The following is a 25,793-nucleotide window of genomic DNA, read 5'->3' as shown; positions in this document are numbered from 1 at the left end:
ACATTTACTTTGGTTAGTGTTTTGGTTGATATTGTAACAATGGCAATACAATGGCCTTCCTCTAATACAGCAGAGAATTAGACCGTCTTTTCGGTGTGAGCACAACATAACTGGTGTTAAATTTAGATTTCTTCTCCCCCTCCACACACACACACTTCAAGTGATGCACTGCAGTCATGTCATTTGTTGATGCAAGTACTTTACTTTATACATTTGACATCCCTGAGTATTTGACTGTCGCAAGAGAAGAAGAACAATACTGCAAACATTTTTGTACAAATGTTTAATCTAAATTGCACTTGGGCTCCTTTGCGTATTCACATTTTCATGTCGGCGCATGTTTCAAGGTCATGTTATTACGACAGCCTAGTTTTCTGTGCAATTAGAGTTTAATTCATTGTGCGATCTTACACAGAGTGGCAAATAAAAAGGTCCTAAGTGCACGCAAGGCTTTTACTTGGAATCTTTTCACATCGCCCTTCAGTGTGGAACCTGATAAGAATGAGGAATGATTTTTTTCCATTCAGAAGGAGCGAGATATTATAATGTGTTAAGCTGACACACCTCAGCAAGCTCAGCAGACTGTTGCCACTGCTGCATAGAGGGTGCCTGCAAATGTTTTTTTAACACGCACCTTCCCAGCAGGCTGGTTATCTGTAGTCTGCAGGATTCCAACATTAAATCATATTAACTAAAGACAAAAAAACCAAACCTGAAGAGCATTTTTAATTATCCGATATCTTTTATGCCCTTTAGTGTCTTTGCAGTGTTGATTGTCATTAAGAAAATGGAGCAGCTGCGCAACCTCTGTTCTCACAGTTATACCATCACAGTTCATTCATTTGTGATGAGAAAATTGGCTCAGCTCCACTGGAGCTGTTTGGTCTTAAGTGGTTTGCTCAAGAGAACCTCAATAAGGAGCTATTTATTTAGGTTCATAATCGATCTAAGCATGAAAATTGGAACCAAGCAGGCACATGTCTGCTGTATTAATATTTCAGATGATTACAATTTTGAGAACACCCTTTAATTTTCAGAATCTTCCTGTACACAGATTTGTTTTTATCATTCTACATCATCGGTCCTCCTGACTCGTCTGTTAAATCTCCGCTGTTTTTGTAGGCATTCTTTAAATAGTAGACAGCAGGTGCTATTTACACCCCGGAAATTGTACTATTTGCAGCCGGGGTGGTGGCTAGTCATTGTGGCTAACGAGACTCAGCTTTCTTGAACCATTTGAATGAGGCGAACAAGAGAAGACACAAAGCGTCTCTTACAAATGGTTAGTCTAGTGAAACTGTATATTTAAATCCAAATGATGTTTTTTTTACCCAACCACATTTTCAACCTGCCAAATTGTGATTTTAAAAAGATAAACTAAAACTGAAAGGAAGTCAGTCACAGCTTGACCCATTTATTCCACCTGTCTATGCACATTATATTAAACAGTAACTGGTGTATTGCACAATCCTGCATGTTATTTTTTTTTTAACAAAAATACAACCCAGTGATGGTAAATAAAACAAGCTGCTGAAAGGGCCAGTGTGAGTTCTATAGAGGTGTAAATAGCAGCAGAACTTCCATATGGTCATTTTCACACTGGTTCAAATAGACTCTCAGATTGGTTTTTTTAAAGGAAATATTTACTTAATGTTGTATATTTTGTATGTTTTAGTAAGGATAACACAGTAACAAAGTCATGATATGCTCAGTTTTGTCAAGAGTGCAGTTTCATTCTTAAATACTCTGTCCTCCACAGTCTGCCAGGTTTATATATTTTTATTTTGTTTTGATCTTCATAACCTGGCTCATAAGCAAAGCAAAAATAAATAAACAAAACTAGCATGTTTCAATATACAGAACATTCAATTTCACATACAATTAGCTGATGCAAATGTCAAAGGGTTTAGACGTTTCAGACTGTTAACTGGAATTGGAAATGCATTTCATTTAACATCCTTTTTAACTTTTTTTGCACGTTTCCTCACCTGCTACTCAGCTGTTTTCTTCCAATATCTGCCTAGACCTTCTGTTTCTCTCTCTCTGAAATGGATCCCATCTCTCTCTCTTTCTCTGGTTGCCGCTGCGCAGCATATATTTTCAAACGATCTGTAACACTGACGACTGATAACCAGCAGCCGAGCCTCTGATGAGCTCATCGGTGCAGTGTCCTTTGATCTGTGACTGTGTTATACATCGTCTGCCACCGCTCTGTGCACGTCCGTATACACATGTGTCACTGATGAGCTAAGGCTAACGAGACATGATCAGCGGTTTGTGCTTGGATTTGAATGAAACATGGTCATAAATGAATGACACCGAGACTGCAGCACTGGGTGACCAGAGGAGGATGGGAGCGCCTTTCGCCATATGGCTACTTAAACAGCATTCAAATGAGCTGAGAGCACATGGGTGCCAATGTGTTTGAGTGAGTGAGTGAGAGCGAGAGAGACCAGCTTTTGCTATAGAAGGAGGGCCACACTTCACAGAATAATGGGTGAGTTCATATGAATGTGCGACTGCTTCGTCTCACTTGTCTTTCACCTTCTATCTTCCAAGCAGTGACGCCGTTAAAATAACGATCACTACCTTTCCACACGCTGTTAAGTCAAGCTACGACTGTAACGTGTAGCAGTACAAGCACCAGTAGGAGAATCCATTTATTGACTGTCGTGTGTCTGTTTCCACCACAGTAGGTTGCAATATGCTCCCGTCTCAGCTTGTTAGTTTTGGGCATTTTCCAGTTGACCTTTTACATCACAGACCACAAACAATAACAGGTGGCAAGTTAGAAGCCTGTTGAGGGACTTTGAAGTCTTCCTACATTGATGAATTTCAAAAATATTTAACGCTTACAGTTTCCTTGGTGGTCTGAAATTGTACTGGCCCCAGAAGAACTTTTTCCTTGCTGTTGTTGAAAACTGGGTGTCGAAATCTTTAGAGAATTCAATTTAATGTATGCATACAATAGTAGTTCAACTTCCAGCTGCATTATCTGGGTTGGTCCAACTTATAAGAAGTTTGATAAAAAAAAAATCAGTTGGACTAACATTTTAAAAGTCTGGTTTTAGTTGGACTAACACAATTATTAGATTGTGTGTGCATATATGTACTTTGTTCTCTTTAGGACTTTGTTGGACATAACTTCCTGAGGACATTTTGAGGACTGGACTCGGTGGCAGGTGATCACAGGTTGTCTAATAATAAGTCGCCTAAGTCTAAATCTGATCCGTTACATAATTCACACATTATCAGGCGGGGGAGGAGAGGTCACACAAAAGATCAGTGTGAAATTTTGTGCCTTTGGGTTTGTATCCGTAAAGTTGCTTAAAGGCTGGACCTAAACCCGATTATGATTTGTTGTTTGCGCTACGCTGTTTCTCTAACCGAATGTAAAGAAAACAAAAAAAGAAAGAACTATATCTCACAAACTGACATTAATTCATTGACAAATGATTAAGCTATATGGTGCATGTTCTTCGCAAAGGGTTTCTACCTATAAGGCGGTTTGTGTCGGTCTCCGTCCTGATCGCAGAGATGTTTCTTTGTGCTGTGTGTGTGTGTGTATTTGTGTAGGCTTCGTAGGAATGTTGTATTCAGGCATTGCGCTCTAAGGAATGAGCGCTCTCATCTGTGCGTACACACTGAGGCCCCTGATTCAAAGTTGCCATTATTAGTCCTTTGTCCTGCAGTGCACATATGTGTGTGCATGTTAGTGTGTTGTTATCCATGTGTGCATTTAGGAGCAATTGTTAGTGTATGTATTCCTGGGTTTGTTTTTCCTAGAAAGCAGCAATTTGAGACCCACTGTGCACACATGATTGGGGGCTCTGTGTGTGTGTTTTTTTGAGGGGGGCTAAGGGTAACACACCATTTCTCATAGGCTGTTTTCCTCTGCTCCATTAATCACTCTTTTATCTCCCCCCCCTCATCCATCCATGCCTCCTCCTTATTTTCCTTCTTGCCTCTCTTCATCACAAAGCACAGGCTTACCTTTAGCCCACATCCCCTCACTGCAATGTCCTTTCCCACTACAGACTGGGTTTATGGTTTAGCCCCACCTCACGACCGCAAATCCAGTACGTTCAAGCCAATCATCATGTAAAGTCTCAGGTGGTAAACCCCTGGGACTGTGAATCTTGACCTTTGTTGTAATTTACTCCCACTCTCCCATCTCCCAGTTCTCTCTCTTGCTGTTGGCCGCTTTCTCCCTTTTGTTTAAACCTTCCAGCCCATAAAGAAAAGGAGATTGTCTATGAATATCGCCTCCCTCTCCATCTTTTTCACCCTGCACTTATTCAGCCTACAGCTGGCTAGCAGGCCCCTTTCCACCCCTCCCTCCCTCCCTCCTCCCTCCTCCATCATGTTTTGTGTTGGAGTGCGCCTCTCTCCACGTGCAGCAGTAGCTCAAAGGCATGTAGGAGGAGTTCCCTGCAAGGAATGTGCGTGACTGGGTGGCTGCAATACACACACACACACATGCATACACATATACTCTCACAGCAAAAAGCTTACAGCTCACATTTCTACAGAATCAGCTGAGAGGGGCCTCTGTTCTAGACAGCCCTGCTCTGATTGAGTGAGGACCTGTTTAAGTTCTTTCTTTTCTGTCCTTATGAGGTCCTGGCGTACAAAAAATAATGACATAAAATAGGTCAATGTAAGCATGTCATGGTTTCTGAATATTTGTTTGAGGGCAGGTCAATGCTTGAGGTTGTTGAACAGGCTGCTTCTGGACGTCCTAGAGTTTGCTTGTGTGCTTCAAGTCTCAGCACTGCTGTGTATCAGCCGCGTCCTGCGGGATTCTGGGAGTGTTCTCTGGAGAAGTAGAGGAGACGGAGCCAAGACGGGCTCTTCTACCCTCTGCTAAAAATACCTCACTTTAGATCTTGGCATCGTTTATAACACAAACAAAGCTGGGTTTTGTTAATGTTTCCATAGCAGGAGACAAACAACAACTACAAACCACACCTGCAGTTAGATAACATTTGACTGGTATCATAACACACTGCACCTTGTAAAAATAACAATCAAAATGAATCTCCTGTGAATCGAGAGCTGACCGACTGTTTGACTATTTCCTGTCTGTAGTTCTACTTCTGTATCTCTTAATGTTGTGGTTGTTCCACCTCTTCTCTGTCGTGTCCAAACCCCACCCCAGTCAAACAGTGGGTGGTGCAGTATTTTCATTTTTGGCACAATTGTTGATACGTCAGTTTTTGTGAGTACATTTTTAGTCGGTGAGTGTGGATGATGACATCATTATTGCTGTCTATAAACCCAGTCCGTCTCCATGCACAGACAAGTCTGCTGTTAATAATAATATCCCACTATATAAGCACCAGTGGGGAATCGGTTTATTGAATGAAGAGTGTCAGCCCTGTTAGTTTAAGATGGTTTCTGGTTTAGCAAATAGCTAGTTGTTTGCATGTTTAGGGCTTTTCTTAGTCTTCTTACAATCCCTTAAGTTAAAAATACTGAATTATTTTAGCTTAAAGGGGCTTCTATTCTTTCTGGGTATTAGCTGGGATGGGAACTGTGGTGCCACCCAGACCAGCTTAAGTCTGACTCTGGAGCTTGACCTCCGAAATGCATTATCTACATGTCTTAGTCTGACCATTAGAAACTCAAATTAGTACAATTTCAGTCCGACTCGCATGTTTACATGTATTTTACAGGTCCTGTTTTAGTCAGACTAAGCAACAGTAATTACATTTTTTTCCAGTGTCGTGAAAATGTACTGAGTGTGTACTCCGCTGACACAAAGGAGAGAAATATCTTCCTTTGAAGAAGCCACACTAGAAAAGTTGAGTCATTAGCTGCCTTCCCCAACACCCCTTGTCCAAACAAGCTTTTCTAGCCAGAGCTGAATTGCCACATCCACTAAAGCACAAAATGTAAATACAGGCGTTCATGTAATGATCATAGCAATACAGGTTATAATTGCCCCGGCAACAGTCACTCACAGAACTGACTAAGTACTAGTTTGCCTGTTTTCCTGTTTTGGTGTAGCATGATTGAATATAATTATGACCTTTTTCTGTGTCTTTGTGCCTTGTCCAGATGCAACCGAGGAGTTTTTCGAGTATGATGCGGAGGAGTTCCTGGTGTTCCTGACCTTGCTCATCACAGAGGGAAGGACGCCAGAGTATTCTGTGAAGGGGAGAACCGAGGGGCTGCACTGTCCGCCAGCCCAGTCGGCCATGCCGCCTCTTCACAAGCATGAATGCAGCGACAAACTGCCCCAGGTAGTACATGTACACACACACACACACACACGCGCTTTGCTTCTGTGGTGTAAACAGAGAACAAGTCTCTTGACATTTCAAGTCATTCAAGTCATCACCATGAAGTGAGGCCCACATGAGTAATGTGATGCACAAAAACCCACTGATATAAATGTATTACACAGTAAAATTCTCAATGATAAGTATAATCATTTTAAATGTATTCGTCATTTAAACCATCTTTGATAACCACACTTAAACACAGATAAATGTCACGCAGCATCATTTGAAGAAAGCAGCAGGCTCAAAACATTTTGCTCTAATGAAAACATGACAGGAAGCTAAAGCTTTCCGTATTACCTTGTGATTTCACTTAATGTTGTTCCGCTGCTGTAGGGATCATGTGCTGCTGACTCACACGGCACACAAAAACACACTACTTACTCAGCTTAACCACAAAAACAGCACATTTTCTTTCTTTTGAAAGCGGGCAGTCATCATCAGGGCTGCGATGATTAATTGATTAGTCATCAGATCTAAATGTGAATATGTTTTGGTTTCTTTGCTCCATATAACAAAAAAAACATTGCAACAAATTTGTTTTGGCTTATGGACAAAACAAGACATTTTGCGGTTTGGTAAACACTGATTACCATTTTTCAACATGTTCTGACATTATATGGACCAAACAACTAGTCAGTCAATTGAGAAAATAAGGATTAATTGCACCCCATTGTCGTCAAACTGGCCATAAGTGCTCCAGCAAGAAAAACATCATAGACTCTTTTTATGTGTCTTCATATAAATGTGTCTATCATATTATGTTGCTCAATATTTTCATGTTATCATATTTTTCTCTTGATAACACTTAACAGTACTGATAATAATTAAAAACAACAAAATGGTGCTCACTGTAATCATGATAGATATTAAACTTCCACATATTTTGCCTTTTTTTCATTCAATGATGTGAAGTGGATAAAATCGAAAATCCACCTTTAAAGTGGGGCTCCCTGAGACCCATCTGCTTCGCCCCTAAATTTAAGGTCGCTGTGCTGACATTCACTAATGAACACTAACCCTCCACCTTGTGTGTGTGTGTGTGTGTGTGTGTGTGTGTGACCAGTGTCGGCAGGCAAGGCGAACCCGATCAGAGGTGATCCTGCTTTGGCGGAATAGCATCCCTATCATGATCGAGGTCATGCTCCTGCCTGACTGTTGCTATGGTGACGAGTGCCCCCCGAGTGACCCCATCAGTGACCCAGTCATAAAACAGGATGCCCTGCTGCTGGAGAGATGGACCCTGCAAGCAGTTCCAAGACAGTAAGGCTACATCCACACGAGTGTCTTTTAGTTTTAGAGCCCATTGTTTCTGCTGCCTTGTACCCACTTCAGTCTGGAGTCTTTGTGCCTGCAGTAGAATTACCCCAGTGTTCCAAAGAGAAGAGAGAGAAACTAGATTTTCTGCTACAAGGCTAAAATGTTCACCTGCAAAGCGAGTGTTTTTGTCATAAAGTGCGGTTTTAAAATGGAGTGGTATTAGTTTGCATGTACGATACACATCAGAGCAAGTACACTATTCATAAACACAATGTTCTGCAGTGACTTTATACTCAGAGACTCTGCTCACAGCTGTTACGTTTAACGTAATTTGAAAGGAATTGTCGATTATATTATGTATTTTCCTCCATTCAACCATCCCCATATTTTTCTCATTATATGAACTCTGCCTAGTTTATCTCGTTAAAAAAATATAATCATGACAATTAAAAACCATGGTAATTGTTTTGTGAAAAGGGAGGGGGCATTAAATAAATAAAAAACAACAAGTATAATAAACTTTAAATACAAAGGCATAGTTTTAGATCAGTTCTGATTGGAATGATGGCACTGCCTGTAAGACCCAGTGTCCTAGTGGCAGATGATTTTCTAACAATACCACACTGTATCTAAAGAAAACATACCTGTGAAATCCTAATTCTTTCACTGTTCAAAACATTCATTAAAATTGACTGCAGGTTTGGAGTTTCCTCCTACAATTAATAGTGTTGCAAACGTTTAAAGTGAAATTATAGAGATCTTCCCCCAGGTTCAGAAAGTACCAGAAAATGAATGCCAATAAAAAGCCACTCGATGTTATAAAAACGATTAAAAAATAATGAAAAAAAATATGGATAAAACCATAGTCGGAAAGACATTCGAATTAGCTCGGCACTCAGAGGGTGTATTAACCTGACACATTAGCCCACTTTCCTACTTGCATGTTTTGGAACAGCGAACACTGTGTCGATTAAATACGCACTGAGAACTGTGTTCTCATTAACCTGACATACTGGCACAGTTCCACCTCTTATAATTTTTTTTTTTTTTTTGTAATAGGAGCGGCGATCGTTTCATTGAGGAGAAGACCCTGCTGCTAGCTGTTCGCTCGTATGTGTTCTTCTCTCAGCTCAGCGCCTGGCTCAGTGCCTCCCATGGCATTGTCCCCAGAAACATCCTGTACAGGTCAGTCAACATGCACTCAAGACTCCACTTGGCTGAAGGCTTTTTTATTTGGGTTGTTTTGCCGGATTATTAGTGACAGATAACCTGATCTAAACCTTTTCATTGGTATGTGTGAGTTTGTTTTAAATACTACATTTTAAGAAGTAAACTCTCTGGTGGCTCTGTCTGACAGTTAAGTTTAAGATGTACAAGTTAGCAATATAGCTCACTTCTTCCTTTGTGTCAAACAGGATCAGTGCTGCTGATGAGGAGCTGGAGTGGCAGTTTTCCCAGCCACCTACAGAGCATATATTCCCCATCCCCAATGTATCTCAGAGTGTTGCACTGCAGGTTCACGTCCAGTCCCTCCCCCGACAACCCACCTACCCCACCCTTGCGTGCAGCATTCATACCGGCCTGCCTCCTCTTTACAGCAAGACCCCGAGCCTTAACCCAAATCACAACAGCCATGGTGGCCTGCCCACCCTCAAAAAGAGCCTGGACCCGAGCAAAGACAACCTCCATCACAACCCTAACATGTACAGCAAGAGCACCAACTCCATGTCTGGCCGCCTTCTCAACGGATTCCCCATTCCCAATCTCCCCATCAACAACATCCCCATCAAAAGCCTTCCTCACACTGCGGTGCCACCTCCCTACAGCAAGAAGAGCCAGGAGCCGACTGAGAGTCACGCATATCAGAACGGAGATCTTCCACAGGTCAACATTCCCCAACGTCAGGGCTCACCACTGTTCCACAGATCCACCCACTCGCCTACGCCGCCTCGCTCCCACTCCCCGTCTGCGCTTCCCACAAGTAAAGCAGGAAAGTGGCTGTACTCGGCCCTCAATGGTTCCCCTGACTCCACACAAGTGGACGACTATGGCTCTGGCACCAACAGCAGTGAGAGGTCAAAGGGGCCCATCACTGAGCCCCTGAGGGCTTTTAAGAATCTTTCCTTGGCTGAGCCACCCCGCTGCCCCTCCCCAAGACCCACTGCAACTGAAACAAACCCCCTGATTGGCTCCCTGCTGCAGGAGAGACAGGAAGTTATTGCCCGCATCGCACAGAGGCTCAACTTCTGCGACCCCACAGCACCACCACTCCCTCCTGGCCTTTTTGCATCCGACAACCCTCCAAAAGCCATGTGGGGTAGTAACCATGAAGACGTAACTGCCAGTAAGACCAAAGAGCCTGAGGTACCACTCTATGAATCTGTGGGATGTGCGTGGTCCAGCCCCTTCAACACACCCGTGACTGACACTTCTTTCAGCAAAAGAGAGAGCGCCTCTCCTAAACCTGCGGCATGCAGGAAGCTGAAAATGACTGAGACAAGAGACAGAGAGGAGGAGAGGAATGGAGAGATGGAAAGGGACAGAGAGAAGGAAAGGGACAGAGACAGCTCCCTCATCGCACAGGCAGTACAAGACATCACCAGACTCATCCAGGAGAGGCTGTCTGTCCCCTCGCTGTCCCCCAGGCACAGCAGGAGCAGCAGCCCTCTGCACCACACACACACAACAACAGTCACACACACGGTTCGCACATACTCACACATCCCACACATCCCACAGGCATCACACACTGCCACCAACGGCTACACCAACGGGCACATACCCAGCCATGAACCTCACAGGGGCAGCACGCGCACCGCTGCCACACATGCACCCGTTTGCACAAACGAGACCCACGTTGATCAGGGGACCGAACGCCATTCTCCCCAGGCCCAAAATGGTGCTCACTTTACACTTGAAGAACCCTCGTTCAAACGTCAGTCCCGCACCCAAGCTGGTCGGTGTTTACGAACTCCCCCAAGCCATGAAACCCCCCCTGCCTCCCCCAGCTTTGAGAACAGCCCGAGGAGTGGCCAGTTTTTCAGTTGGACTAATAACGATGCCAGCCCAGCCACGAACTGTAACATCAACCACATCCACAACCACAGCAAGCCTCAGCCTCAGTCCCACATGAAGATGCAGAACTGTGTGAAAGCCCAGGCCTCTGCCCTCCACGATGAGAACCAGGCACCCACAGAGTCTGGATGCTCCAGCTCTTCCAGTCCTGATACAACTCCCCATCCTACTGTACTGGTAAGTCAATAAGAACAATACGGAGAATTGTTCATATACCACAAGTGCATTACTACTAGGGCTGTCCAAGTTGACGCATTCATTGTTGCGATTAATACAGCCGAGATTAACACATATTAAAGATAATTTAACGCAGTTAGCGCTGACCTGAGAGGGACTCTAGACACTGATGGTGTCTGTAATATGCTGGCTGCTGCCCGGTGACTTCTGTTAGGACACCTACCCTGCGTGGCTTGTTCTATAGGCTTATAGGCCCGAGTCTCTTTGAAATCACATAGTTCTATATGTGTAGTTCTGTGTTTAAAAAAAAAAGAAAAAGAAAGAAAGATAAAATGAAATGCTGACTGTCTGATTATTCATTAAATTAGTCAGTAGAAAAGAAAAGCAAACGTTTAATTGTGAATACTGTGAGATTACTACTCTAGTATAGCGTAATGACATGAATCACATGCTATGGAAACAACTTTGTCCAAAAATAACAAACTCTCCATGTCCCAACAGCCACAAAATGTCTGGCACATGATGTCTGGAAATTGTGACTTGTTTTTTGTATGGCATTAACAAACATGATGGTCTTCACTCATCTTAACTTTTAGTAGAAACTGAACTGTAGAATGTTTAACTAGTGGACTGATAATACAGAGGAATGGTGTTTCCTTGACTAATCATCTCTCTCCTCTCGTCTCTGTGCTCCAGCGCGCTCACAGCCCCTCCCCTCTGCGTCCCTGCAACAGCTGGAAGAAACAAAATCGCCACTCCTTAGACGCCACCGCAACCAAGGCCTTCCACCCCTGCACTGGGCTGCCACTACTATCAAGCCCTGTAAGACTCGTAGTTTTGTTGCCGTAACACCACACACGTTACCCTTCCTGAAATCTTACTCACCTTTCTGTCATTCAGCCTGGGAATGTTTGTCCTCAAAGGACTGAAATATCTGGCAGCAGCTTTTATATCTAAGTGAATGTACACTCATAAAGCACACATCAGACACACTGAGTTGTTGCCCTGACTTTGCAGGATCACCGCTCGCCTCGATCGTTCTCGCATATAAACGGTGTAACGTTCCTCCACGCGCTCATGTCACAACATGTCTATATTTTTACACAGACACCTTTTATACAAATATAGTCACACATTGTTATTTATTTTGAAGGAGTTGTGCTTTGAAGCAAATAGCCAGTCCAACCCTTTCAAAAAAACAACTACATTTACAAGCTTTAACCCTGAAGGTGTCATGTGTTGGCTGCAGGTTCCTCAGAGGAGAACTCAAACTGGTTACTTTGACCTGGACACCTCTCTGACTGGCTGTAAGGGTCTGCCTTGGGCCTCTGGAAAAAGGTAATCATGTTGTCACTGTGTCTCAGTTTCTCCGTGAGTCGAGATCATTTTCATGTCACATTCTCCTCTTAACACCATCAGGATCAAGTAAATCTCTCTCCGTTCTGATTTACAGTCAAATGGTCTCCTCGATTTGCAACCTCTTAGCTAAAACTGCAATGTTTGACTCCATTTTACTGTGTCGTATAAATGCATTGGAGAGTTTTTCCACACTGCCATAATTATAGAGGTTCTAAAATCAAGAAGACTAACAATAGGATATAGAAGTGCCGCCTGCGGTTTCAGAGATCAGGCAAATATAGTGTTGTTCTTGGCGGTAAGGTGAGGTCACTCCTGTTCTCCTGACCGCTTTTTTCTTACGCTGCCACCTGCTGAAGCTCTACTGTACTGTGACTTAAGCCTAGAATCGCACACATTCAGCCCAAAATGGCAGCAGACAGAGGTGAAGTGGTGTCGTGACACTTCCCACACACAGCAGCTATAGATGGCACCGCAGTGCTACTTTTGTTTCAGCAGAAGTTTCTAGAGTTTGTCATTTCAGCCATTCTGTCTCTGTTTGTAGTATAAACGATTAGAGTACTAGATAAATATATACATGGTGAAGATGTGTGTGTGTGTGTGTGTGTGTGTGTGTGTGTGTGAGAGAGAGACACAGATTACTGTCTTTCTGTCTGTTCCTCCCGTGAATTAAGATTTTTTTTTAATGGATATTGTCTTTGCCAACACAAACACATTTCAGTGTGAATGGTATTTAATCTCACACAGAGATTAAATACTCTCTTTAAAGCACGTCAAGAATCTCTTTCACTGCTCGCACGCAGAAAACACTTTGATCAGGTGTGTGCCTTTAATCTTTTTAGGGTGTGTCCAAAAAGAGAGGGGTACACGGACGAGTCGCAGCAGCTGTTCAGTGCCAGTGCTCCACCTGCCAGTCTCAGTCTGCTGGGAAACTTTGAGGTAAAATACACAAACACTATGGCCCTCATTTAGCAAGCTTTGTATAGAAAAACCAGTGCAGATTCAGGTGTAAATATCACCTGAAGCGTGCGTACGCCACCCAATCCAGGCCCGATCGGCCTTTGATAATAGAAATTTGAATACCACAGGGGTCAGACCTGTGCCTGAGCCAGATAATGGTAAATATTAAAACCTTGACACAGTCACAAGAAGCTCACATCTGCAGATATTTGGATATTCTAAGTTGTATAATAAGCACAGATCCTACATACACCATAGGCATTGATTTATTTTTAATCAGATGTGGGTGTTGTTCGCTCTGAAACCAGCCAATAATTGAGGACGAGTAAGAGTCCTCTCATATTTCTGAGAATAACTCGCCTTTTCCTCGTCTCACTAATGAATACAAATCCAACCGAACGGTCACAAAGGGTGTCCGTTTGGCTGCTGCCGCTCTTCTTTAGTCTGGGATTACCAAGACAATTTGCATTTGCAAATGAGTCTGGGACCAGCTTCGACGTCTGCGGGGCGCCAGCAAAGATGGACTTAAAACTCGTTAGAGCAAAGGAAACACGCACAGTAGTACAGGACAGAATTGCAGAGAAGAGGTGTAGTGTGCCGTAGCATCCGTACAACTGTGGAAAGTAGGTTGCAGTGGCAGATTTAATAGAACCAACTGATTGAAGTAGTCGACTAGACGTTGATTATTGAAACGAGGGAATTGACTAGTCGTATAATCTTAAGTTCAGACTGTTTGAAGAAGTAGCTAAAGTGTCCTCCTGATCAGTCCCACCACCAGAGACGGTGAAGCAACAAACAAATCTGGAGGAAATGTGATTAATGTGTGAAACTGAACTGTGCTTCTGCAGGAGTGTGTGCTGAACTACCGCCTGGAGCCTTTAGGGTTAGTGGAGGGTTTCACTGCGGAGGTCGGAGCCAGTGGGTCCTTCTGCCCCAGTCACCTGACCTTACCTGTCGATGTGTCATTCTATAGCGTCTCTGATGACAACGCTCCCTCACCATATATGGTGAGATACCCCTCTCCCCCAGTCAATACTGTCGTCTTATTTTTCCCCCCCTGCATAATTGAGCCGTGAAATGAAAGCCCTTTTCTCTCGTTGTGTTGTTTGTGCATGTGTGGCTTGACTGTTGTCGCGTTTTCTCACAGGGTGTGATCAACCTGGAGTCCCTGGGAAAACGGGGCTACCGAGTACCTCCGTCAGGAACCATTCAAGTGGTGAGTACACAGATGTAGAACACGCAGATTATTTGTGTCATTGAGAACAAAGAGCAGACGACACAGGGCAGCTGAAGTCATGGGAGACCCCTTGTGGCTGTTGAGGGAAATGTATTGCACACAGACTCAAGGGCATGTAATGTAATTATATAAAACTATAACTTATGTTCCTTACATCGTCAGAATGTGCAGCGTTTTGCTGTCGTGTCTGCGTTTAGAAAGCTGTCTAAATCCTGCTGTCCCCCTCACTCAGACCTTATTCAACCCTAACAAGACCGTGGTAAAGATGTTTGTTGTGATGTACGACCTACGAGCCATGCCAGCTGGACACCAGACCTTCCTACGCCAGAGGACCTTCTCTGTTCCCGTCCGCCGTGACAGTAACAGTCAGAGCAGCAGGAGGTCCGCCGCCCTGGGCCAGGGACGCACCTTGCGCTACCTCGTTCATCTGAGGTGAGACAGCTGACCTTATTGTCTTCTCTCTATCCAGCAGCATCAGCATGATTCTCGTCTCATATTCATAGCCGTTTTTTTTTTATTAAACAGGTTCCAGAGCTCTAAGTCTGGGAAGATCTACCTCCATAGGGACATCCGCCTGCTCTTTTCCAGGAAGTCCATGGAGGTGGACAGTGGTGCTGCCTACGAGCTCCAGTCCTTCACTGAGTTGCCCATTGATCCGCCATTCTCTCCCCGCTGCTGAGCCCTGACCCCTTCCTTCCCTCTTCCACTGGACAGGGCACTACTGAAGCTTGAATCACACTTCAATGCCAGCGATACTCTTACTCAGTGTGTGTGGTTTGTGTCTGAAATGAGGATTTAGGACAGCAGCCAACAGCACTCACCTCCCCGTTGGCCCAAATCTGAAATTTCACCTCCTCCTGTCACTCACAACTGACAAGGGGAGGTTGTAAACCGGGAAGGCAAACCAGAAACAAAACCTTGCATGATTTTTGGATCACAGAAGTGGAGTCAGAGGTTGTAAGTTATAGAGTATGCTTCAGAAAAGTGTTCCCCTGATTTAGAAGGCCTTATCAGAAGCTGTTGTGTTCATTCCCTCCATCGACCTGGCAGGAAAACCAGTGATTGTCGATAAAAGCAGTTCAACTTAAATGATCTCAGTTCAGGCTACCGTTCTCCTGTTTACTCAAATCAAGATGTTGGTTTGACTTTTACTTGACTAAATGAATTAAGTGTTAAATCTGATTTATTTTTCCTTTTCCTAAATGCAATACGAGGCCCTTTCAAAAGCAAAGGAGTGACCTGAAGGTGAACTTGACGTGGAGCTTGTGATTTTGTGCTCGTAGCGGAGGACGTGCATGTGGAAGAGGGCGAACAGGAGAGACTGCACTGCAACACCATCCTCGTCTAAAATAACAAACACACATACCATGGACCATTTAAGAAGTCGAACATGCAATCAAGCTCGATTCATATGAACGCATCGCAGCGGAGCGTCAGAAGTGCACTGTGGATTTTTTTCTCATAACTGGAAATGAAAGAAAATAGTAATATTCTAATACTTTTGTACTGTTACAGAACCACTTTATCGGAAGTGTTGCAATAGAAAAAAAGTAACCTTAGTTTAGTGTTTACACATTCACCTTCAGTTTACTTATCATCAGTTTTATTTAATATTTAAATTAATATTTCAGTTACTACTTGTGGCGTCTGTCATGCTCAGATGTAGTGCAAACTGTATATCATAGTATGTATTTTTGACATTAATATTCAAACATGGAAAAAAAATATATCTATATATCTTCTAAAGCAAACTGGAACTCTGCTCATCTCTTTGTGTTTGGCCATTCATCACTGCACACACACACACATACACAGGATCGAGATGTCACAACTACATGCTAATAATAACCTATAGTGATCTAAAGCTCAAAGACTTGTTAATGTAATTAACACTATTTTCACACAAGGTTGGAGGAATGATTTAGACGGCTGGTAATACTATTGGTTTTATTCAGATCCATCACAGACCTATGCAGTAGACACATTTTATACGAGGTGGATATATGTATGTATGTAAATGTGTTGAAGAGTGTACATATTCAGGATTTAAATATTTAAATACTAAAACCAGTAATGAAGCTTTATTGACCGTGGCAAATATTAAAAACGCCAACAAGCCTTAAAAAAAAAAAAGGATTCAAACTACTTGCCAAGTAATCTGGTGCAATGCAGCTCTAACTTGTCCCTTTCAAGCTTCACACTCAAAGGACTCAAATGTGACAATATTTAAACTATTCTGATAATTATAAAAAATATCCAGTACCGGGGCGAAGGTCTTAGGCCATGGTTAGATTTACTGTTTTAACAAAGCTATGATCACAATTGTGAAGATTTTTTATGATATTTTTACAGTACCCAAAAGCACTTAAAGTGAAGTTTTGGGACAGCAAATAGGTTTCACTACCTGGGATCTTATTGGTTAAAGTTTACTGACATGCTATGAATTTAGCTGTGAGTATATGCAGAGGTATTCTCTTTCAGATCACTGGATTTCATTGTGCTGAGTAACCATTATATATGAAATTGCTGACCAATGATGCAAAAAAATGACCAATTTAAAAAAGCCTGCCCGTGCATGACCATGGCCTCAAAAAGAACTCCAGACTACATTACATATGCTACAAAACAAGCACGACGCAGCAATTAAACATTTGTGCAAAACTATTTTATTTACAAAACAAAATGGCATAGAGTGACAGCAGATCAGCCACATACATGCACAGCTCAGACCGATGTAGCACTAGCTTAGATTTTTCCCACATCACAGGTAAACTTTGTCCAGTCAGCAAGGTCCCTGGAAAAGCACTACACAGAGCCCAGGACAATTTTAAGATAAAACTACTTACATTTCACCCCCAAATTTGAACACAATTTATTGGACTCTTTGTTCCCAGTGTTACAAGCTGCTCCCTCCCAGTATATATTTTCTTTGACAATAGATTTTTATTTTTTTTTTCCACTCACAGCAACAAAGACTGGTCCCTACTGACAGGGGTTTAGCTTTCAGGTCCTGTTTACTACCGTCAACAAGCATGATGATGCCTCATTCATGGCAACTTGGAACTAGAAACTTTAACCAAAAGAGGAGTCGACTACATCATCCCCCCGAGGCTAAAATACCTGGCACAACACGAAATACAGTGCAAACCTTTTCAACACTACAAGTTTCAAGATATTTTGAATGAATCATCACTTGCCGTCCTAAGATTTTTTCGCTGCATCCAAGCTTTTAAGCATGTTTAAATGTCTGTTCAGTGCGCTGCAATGAAGTCAAATTAAAGCCCAGACAGGTTTGCCTTTGGGAGCCCTGCAACGACGTCCCCCACCATGTTCCACAATCAATGTCACCAAGCTTGGCCTCTGGGTTATATACTATACTCACTCACTCAAGCATATTGACAGCATAATTCAGAATGAGGATATACAGTGAATGACACAAATTTGATGTTTAACTTACTAAAAGACTAACATCTGTCGCTGTGTCAAACAGAAGCAAAAACACACGCGCACACACACACGCTAACAGACATACACAGTGGAATCCTGATGTCTATACCAAAGCCTTCAATCACACAAGATGCACCTTTCGCTTCATGCCCCTCTCTTCAGTCTGCAAACACAATAGTATTGATCGTCCATCACTGCACAGAAGAGTCACAGTCTGTTTGTCACATTCACACTTTGATTTCCTGTCTTTCAGTGTATCTCACACAGAAGTAATGAAAAACAAACATATTTAAAAAAAAGGACCATGGAAGGTTAAGAGGACAGTGACAGACAGACAGACAGACAGAAGGGCAGTCATTTAAGAGAAGTACTGAGGAACAAAGACAAGTGGAGTGAAAAGTAAAATATAAGTATCAGTTCACTGAGCAAAAAGATGTGGGATCTTGTCGAGTTGGGTTGAGGAAGCTGAGAATGGGGAACAGGTGGAACTGTGGGAAGAGGGGGTGGAAGAGTTAGTGTTACAGCTCCGGGACTTGAGGGGAGAGGGTTAGGTTTGGGAGGTGCTGCAGGAGATGTCACTGCTGCATCAGCCTGCCAGTTTACTGGCCACCAGAGAGGGTTTCCTTTGGGGCAGGTCCTGGGGGGTAGGGATGTGGTCGCCCGTGATCTCAGTCTTCTCTGGTGCAGCTGTTGGCAACTGTTTGTTCTTGATTTTTGCTTTAGCCATGTTATAGTCGCCTGAGTCAAAATACTTTTGCTGTAAAGACAAATTCAAATGTCACAGTTGCATTTTGACAGTTTACAGTAAACATTCAATGTAAACGCTTAAAAAAGAAGAATTTCACTGTATCTTCAGTTTGCAACAAATGCAGGTTATTTTATCTAGTTTTAAAAGCAAAGCAAATTTGTTTTCATTGCTGTTAAGTTTCCAATGCACACAATCCAATTTTAAAATAAGTCTGGTAAGAAGACATTTATTTCCTCAAACAGGATTAACTTAAATAAAACCAATGACCATAAAACTGAGTTATTTCACCAAACAGCAGTAATACTGTCCTCTGGTGAAGCCCGACTATTCAGCAGACAAACATAAGATAACTCACCCCCTTTTGGAGCCGTTTGCGGAGCAGATCAGAGCCTCCAGGTTTATTTCCTAAGTGTGGGTATCTGACTTTCAGTTTAGCCTCCTCTGCCTTTTCAGGACTGATCACCTTGTCCTGAACCTCCTGAAAACAAGCACAAGCAACGAGACACTGAGTGAGAAACTACACCGTTAATGCACATTAATGCACAAGTACTGGAATATTCATCTGAGGCCAGAACACAGGAGAGAAACAACCTGACTGTTCATATACTTATTTGTGCATTTCCCAGTCGAATATACATGAATAAGATCTGTGCATAAATGGCTTTTCTGTCCAGATTAAATGTAGATATGTAGCATCGATGTTTAAATATTCAACCACCTATATCAAATGATTTTAATTTAAAAAAAAATATCCAAAAGAGTGGGAGTTCTCTGTGTTGATAGCAGTGATAAGAGGTTTGAGCAGACAGACAGGTCAGAAATAACTAAATTAACCATGACTAACCAAAACTCTGAACAACAATTACAACATATCAAACCTAAAAGCAGATGAACTACAGCATATATATATATATATATATATATATATATATATATATATATATATATTGGTATTGATTATCGACCCAAGCACTCCCGATATATCGGCATAGCTGCAAAAAGGCCAACATCGTGCATCCCTTAAAACAAGAATTATTGTTGAGATACCATGTGTGGCAACAGTATGTTAGAACATACACTGTTGATCACACAACACATTCCGCGGCAAATAAACTTGGCTGTGTGGCTTTAATAGACTCTGGAATTGGCTGAGATTATCGTTGGCTGGAAATAAATTCTCCGCTGGAACCAGTTGGTGTTAGCGCTGGCAGTGGTAGCATGCTGGTACAGTAAAAAGGCTTCAGCCTTCAGGCCACAGTACAGGCATTTGCTGCTAACGTTAGCTGCTGAGCTAACTGTCTGCTTCGTACCAGTGAATGTGTGAATGTCATGACAGTTAGCTTACAGATGCTGAGCTAACATTAGCTCACAGAACCTCTTGACATTTACACCGAACATCCAAAACACGCGCCGTTGACAACCAACACGCCTGAGCAGCGAGTCCGTTACACAATATTTTACATATGTTTGAGAAATTACCATGGCTTTGTGGCTGTTGTTGGGTGATATGTCAAAAATAAGGAGCGCGGGACGAAGAAGCTAACGCTATGTAGCGTAGCGTTAGCCATAACAAAGTCAATGGTGCCGCCGCACATTTACCTTCTCGTCCACTAAAGTCTCCTCCACCGTCTGCGCTTCTTCGTTATGCCCCGACATTTCTAATGTGTCGTTATCTCCTCAGACCAGAGAATGGTTCACCAGTCGGACGAGCGATCCACAGAAATCCCCAGAATTCTAGCTTTCCTTTCCCATACGACTGCTGCTGCCGAGCGCTCTCTCTCCAGGGACCCGCACAAGAAATTTACGTCACATGCGGAGTCACCACCGGGCGCGCTCACGCTCGGGCACTCTCGCCGCGCAGGCGCGCGCCCGGTCAGTGCTGAGATTGGATCGAGATTGCGTCATCAGTGATCAGCTGTTGTCCAACTTTTACTGTTGTCCAGTTTTTTTTCTCTCAAATTTCTGACTCTTTTATCTTCAGATTCTTAGAATTCTGAGATTAAAGTCAGATGGACGGCCTGCTTTGTATTTGTGACACACGGCTGCAGTGTTTTAATGTAATTGTTACTGTGCTCAAGTACAAAATACACAGCTGCAGTGTTGTAATGTAATTGTTACTGTGCTCAAGTACAAAATTCACGTGGCTGTACTTTACTTTGTTATTTGTATATCTAGCAACTTTTACTCCGCAACATTTCCTATATCTTTGTTACTCATTACTACCAAATAAAATCAGAAGAAGAAGAAGAGCTGGTAATAGTCTGTAATAGAGAGCCTTTCTTGTCTTGGTGAGCTGCTTTTCACTATAGTTTTGCCATTCATCCATTCACACACTTCAAGTGTCTTGCTCAAGGACACATATAGACTAGCAGAGCCAGGAGTTTAATACACAACCTTTCAACTGAAAGACAACTTGCCCTACCACTGAGCTATCATGGCTCAATCCTAACTCCTCACTTTTTTAATAATTTTACTGCTAAAACTTAAGTACATTTTATATCAGACATTTATTTTTGATATTTTAGTACAGTAAATGTCATATAATTTAAGACTTTTACTCAAGTAATATTATATATTTTATATATAATATATAAAAAGTGACTTCAACTTCTACCAAAGACATTTTCTGGTAAAATATCTTTGCTCAAGTATCATGTAATTTATACTAAAACTGCAAAACTGTCACATTACATCCAGTTATGTCTGATCTGACATTAAATCTAAGAATTCTGACTAATCTCAGGAGATATATATATATATATATATATGTATATATATATATACATATATATGTGTGTGTGTTTCCAAACATCTTTGTTTACATATGATCCTAATCCTCTTCCGTATGATATAAGTTACATAACATAACATAACATACATACATAACATTTCAGAAAACCGCATCAAATGTCCTGTATTATGTTAAGGCTTGCACTTAGGGGGGCAGCGTGTAAAGTATGTAGTCTCTGCTATAAACACTGCTTTAAGTTGTCTAACATACAACTAAACTTGGATCAGAGTCAATTTGACTAATTTTACAAATTTTTACTTAATCTGGTAATCTTTGTGGGCCATGCTAATAATTTTAGTAACCTTATTTATTAATTTTCTTTATTTCTCCCTCCTTCCTTCCTATGTCCCTATTGTCTGATGCCCGATCTGCTGTATGTCTGTATGTTTGCATTGTGTCTGTGTGAATTGATGATGATTGTGTACGGGAAGCTATTGAATCTGAATTAAGAGATGTGCTCGTGAGAGAAAACCACCAACACTAGAAGGATCAATGATCATGTGAACAGAGAATTCATCCTCCTCCACATCTAAGGAACCATTTCACAGAAACCTGGATTTGTGCTGCAAGGTTTCCAACCCCCCCTCCCCCCCAAAAAACATTTGGGGGAGAATAGTTTTTCTTAAGCTTTTTGGAAACTGTTTTTATTAATTTAAAGCCCCCCTCAGTCGTTTGACCCTGGTGTTATCCAAATAAAATGCCGCCTACTGCACTTTTAGGAACAACAACAACAAAAAAAAAAAATCCTTTTTGTTGGTGTAGTACTGAGGCATGAGCGCCAGGTGGCGCAGTTGCCAATGAGCAGCAGCAGCAGTGTTTGGCTGCTGAATCATTTCATCCATCGTACCCAGAATGCAAAGTGAGACGCCGAAACCTCGGCAGCAGCAGCAGCAGCAGGATCCCGGTGTGGTGCAGGTTATCATGGCGAGAAGATAAAAGAGCCACATCTTCACTGCGAGTCTCACAACAACAATAACACAGAGCTCCGGAGCAGAGCCGGGACCTTAAAGCACGTCTGTCCCACAGTCAGCGGAGAGAACCGGGGGACACAGTAGCAATGGCAGCGTCGGAGCTCTTCACAAAGGTAAAAACAAGCGTGTGGTGCTAGCACGGCGCTAAATGAATGACCGTCTAGCGGGGTTTTTTTGTTTTGTTTTTTTTACAGAATGTCTTCCTTTAATGTTGTAGCGGTTATTTTGACACCGAACACACGAACAGGGAGTTTCTTGGCGGGGACACGTCTGTGTCTGTGTAAATGACAGCATGGGTTTGGTGGCGCCGGCTGTAAATGAATGAAAACGTCTGTGGAATTCTCAGCTGGTGTCTATTATATACGTGAATACAAATGTAGATGTCAGGTGAGCGCTGAGATGCTGCAGCTGACACAAAGATTACCTCGGTGTTGTCCTCACAGCAGCCGCCTTCATCTCTCATACACACACACTAAGAAATAAACCCAGCGTTATTATTATTATTATTATTATTATTGTTATGAATGTTTACTTTTTTGTTGTTTTGTTGTCATCTATCGTCTCTTCTCTGGCCTTCATGTTTCACATCACTCTTTCATTAGCTCGGGGGTTGGGGTGATGCAAAGGCGGTGCCAGCCATCGCGGTTTAACGGCCGCCTTTAAACCACAATATTTGGCTTTGGCTCAAACCTGCGTGTTCATCTGTAAGTGTGTGCGTTAATTCTTTGGTATCGCTCGAATGAATCGTTTGAATCAGTTATTTGCGGTGTGAGCCGAGTCCTTGGGTACCGTATACAGATGCTGCGAGAGACGAGCGCAGCATCCGGACAGTGTAGCATCATCATCATCATCGTCCCTCCTGTTAACATCCGGGATGTTTGGACCAGCGGAGGCCCTGAAGCCTCAGCTAGTGTGTGTGTGTGTGTGTGTGTGTGTGTTGTTTCCAGTGCTCACTGAGGAGAATATGACACTGCTGCTGAACAGGCCTACTGTACTGAAGACTTACAAGGTCATCAGTATTGCTGCTGCTGCTGCTGCTATTGTAAAATGTCTATGTAATATCCGCACTCTCTATATTTGTTACCTGTTTAGGACATTTTTCTGGCATAAACATTGACCTTATCAGGACCAGTAGTCCTCATAGAGACCAAAACCTGGCCCTGAAGAGACAGAGGGTTAAGTTTAGGTCTGAGATTTATGATTAAGTTCAGGTTAGGGCTTCCAAATGAATGGAAGTCAAGGCAGAGTCTTAAAGGATAGCTGTGCGAACTCATGATTGTGTGTGTGGAGGGTGATGAGTCACCCACCATTCAGCTTGAATAACAAAAAATGTAACTGTGTGTGAGTGTGTGTGTGTGTGTGTGTTATGGTTTTATCTTCTACATCTTTTTCTATGTCTTTTTTCAGTCTGAGCTGCCACTAGGGCTGAAGGATTAGGGGTTCTGACAGAGATTGTAGGACAGGGTGATATGACCAGATGTATTATTATCACATCAAAAAAAGAAGTCTATATCGCTAACTATCACAATAAATATCAGATCATTTATAAACAGAGTTTTGCTCCTGAGTTGAAATTGAATTGTTCATTGTGGTTTTGTGGCTTGAATAAATATCTAATTGTTATTATTTTGACCGAAATTGCAATTGTGATATGATTTGCGATATTTGAGGGAATGGTAATTCTCCGAGCACAAGGTGTGTAGGAACCTATTGAAACCGGGGGTATGGGATAACTGAAAAACGCCATTTTTAGTCTTGTTTTCATTTGAATAACCTATTTTAAATGGTTACTGTGTGATATCTGTGCAGATCTGTGAGAAACAAAGATGTTTTCTTCAGTCTGTAGAGTACAATTTGTATAGGTCTGGACAGTATTTCATCTAAAATGGTAATTTGACACACATTTTGACTTCAAGAAATATTGTGCCTCCTGCGATTTGAAAATTACCTTAGGCCATATTTTTCTATTAATTGCTCAGCCCTAATACACAGTATGTTATTGCTACCTCTAGGGGTCACTTGAAACAATAAAGAAGACCTAAGTTTTATTGTGATGTGAAGCAATGTGGATTTGTTGTCCTGTGAGAGCGATGGTTAGTTGTTATCCACTAGTGACAAATACATGCAATAAAAAGCAAAAACAAAAGACAAACACACTGGTTGATACTTCATAGGTCTGCCTTTGAAGTCTTTGAAATCTTTGAAGTTAATACACAGGAGCATCTCCTTGGTCATCTCCCAATAACACTGACAGTAAAGTGGATGATGTCATAAAAAGGGTGACCAAAATAAAACTGTCTGTTTGTGACCTTGAATATAAAAACAAGAGTCTATGGGTTTAGCGGGAGTCAGAAAAATGTTGGCCATTAATCTTGGATGTTTTCATTTTTAATAAAGAAATTATACGTATTGGTTTTAAATGTGTTGATGATCAGAAAGTGACAAACACTTGTTTGAACCGAAACATTAATCTCAAGCAACAACTTTTATACCAATCATGTGTTCTGTCTCAAAGCGTAAATATTATTGACATTTATTGATAACCTTTGTTATATTGAAGAAAATTCTATAATGATATATATTGCTATTGAATTAAATGCATTGCGCTTTAGCTTTTCAAAGTTGAGCATCACTTCAATACTTACTGATAAATGCGTTGTGAAAATAACCGTTATTTTCAGCCCTATATGTTAAAGACAAACAAGGGTCTCTTACTTCCAGATAGTAATCTGCCCATTTTGTTCTATGGAAGTCTTGTTGTGTGTCAAATGGTTTTACTTTCAAAGAAATAATGGCGTATGTGTGTCAGTGTGGCGAGGAAACCTAAAGTTAGTCACCCCTTTGAATGGTAGAGTCTGTTTTAGAAGTCGGCGTCTGATGTCAGACCCCTCTCTGTGATTTACTTTTCCAAAACAGTGGTAGAAAACACAGCGTGTCCTTTGTGTGTATGAGTCAACTTTATAGAAGTGTACTGAGTGGGACTGAGCTGCGTGGTTAACACCAGCAGACGTACACAAATGCACAGAGCAAGACATTCTGCTCCATTTTAACATCAAGGCCAAGATAAAGTAGGAGCCAAAACGATAGTTAGTGGTGGTGATTGAGCAGAAACCAGTGCTGGTGAGAGAAGAAGCAGGGGCAAAGGAGAGGGAGGATATTCTCCTGGAAATAGAAGTGGGATGACTCTCCTTTAGACTCATGACTCAGAGTTGGAAAGGCTTTTCCAAGCTCCAGTTTCAAAAAACATACTGCATTCGTGTTTCCTTGATCCACATTTAGAGCATGTGCTGTATATTTAGTATCACAAGACTCAGGGTTCATTGATGAACCTCAGCTGAAAAGAAAATCTGCAGAAGTTATGATGTAGGAGATCAGGATGAGTTCATTCAGTCATCCATCCAGTGATCTATTAATTCATTCACATATCCATTTATTTATTTGGTGAAAACAAATGTGGACAATAACATTCACACTTATTTTTACT

The 25,793-nt window shown here is 42.0% G+C and overlaps 3 protein-coding genes across 3 annotated transcripts in view; 2 read left to right on the top strand and 1 right to left on the bottom strand.

Annotated features, from left to right (window-relative positions):
• Positions 1-16,103, top strand: part of fam214a (family with sequence similarity 214 member A) — a 31,948-nt gene extending 15,845 nt beyond the window's left edge. Inside the window, exons 2-12 of the mRNA XM_044030426.1 lie at positions 6,064-6,248; positions 7,354-7,550; positions 8,607-8,732; positions 8,963-10,799; positions 11,496-11,621; positions 12,049-12,137; positions 12,998-13,094; positions 13,964-14,122; positions 14,263-14,331; positions 14,585-14,784; positions 14,878-16,103. Coding sequence (XP_043886361.1) covers positions 6,064-6,248; positions 7,354-7,550; positions 8,607-8,732; positions 8,963-10,799; positions 11,496-11,621; positions 12,049-12,137; positions 12,998-13,094; positions 13,964-14,122; positions 14,263-14,331; positions 14,585-14,784; positions 14,878-15,031 — 3,239 coding nt within the window. The 3' untranslated portion in view covers positions 15,032-16,103. The remainder of the gene's footprint in view (positions 1-6,063; positions 6,249-7,353; positions 7,551-8,606; positions 8,733-8,962; positions 10,800-11,495; positions 11,622-12,048; positions 12,138-12,997; positions 13,095-13,963; positions 14,123-14,262; positions 14,332-14,584; positions 14,785-14,877) is intronic.
• An 892-nt stretch (positions 16,104-16,995) lies between these two features.
• LOC122772404 (cAMP-regulated phosphoprotein 19-like) lies at positions 16,996-20,359 on the bottom strand. The gene is made up of 3 exons (XM_044030427.1): positions 20,147-20,359; positions 18,903-19,025; positions 16,996-18,556 (listed from the first exon to the last, which is right to left on the bottom strand). The coding sequence occupies exons 1-3, from the start codon at positions 20,201-20,203 to the stop codon at positions 18,386-18,388; spliced, it is 351 nt and encodes a 116-aa protein (XP_043886362.1). The 5' UTR covers positions 20,204-20,359; the 3' UTR covers positions 16,996-18,385.
• A 1,838-nt stretch (positions 20,360-22,197) lies between these two features.
• The window catches only part of myo5aa (myosin VAa), a 49,566-nt gene continuing 45,970 nt past the window's right edge, over positions 22,198-25,793 (top strand). Inside the window, exon 1 of the mRNA XM_044030421.1 lies at positions 22,198-22,422. Coding sequence (XP_043886356.1) covers positions 22,396-22,422 — 27 coding nt within the window. The 5' untranslated portion in view covers positions 22,198-22,395. The remainder of the gene's footprint in view (positions 22,423-25,793) is intronic.

The sequence above is a fragment of the Solea senegalensis genome, linkage group LG7 (genome assembly GCF_019176455.1).
Source record: "Solea senegalensis isolate Sse05_10M linkage group LG7, IFAPA_SoseM_1, whole genome shotgun sequence".
Taxonomy (NCBI): domain Eukaryota; kingdom Metazoa; phylum Chordata; class Actinopteri; order Pleuronectiformes; family Soleidae; genus Solea; species Solea senegalensis.
The sequence above is the reverse complement of the archived record's forward strand: the minus strand, read 5'-3'. Positions and strand labels throughout refer to the sequence as shown.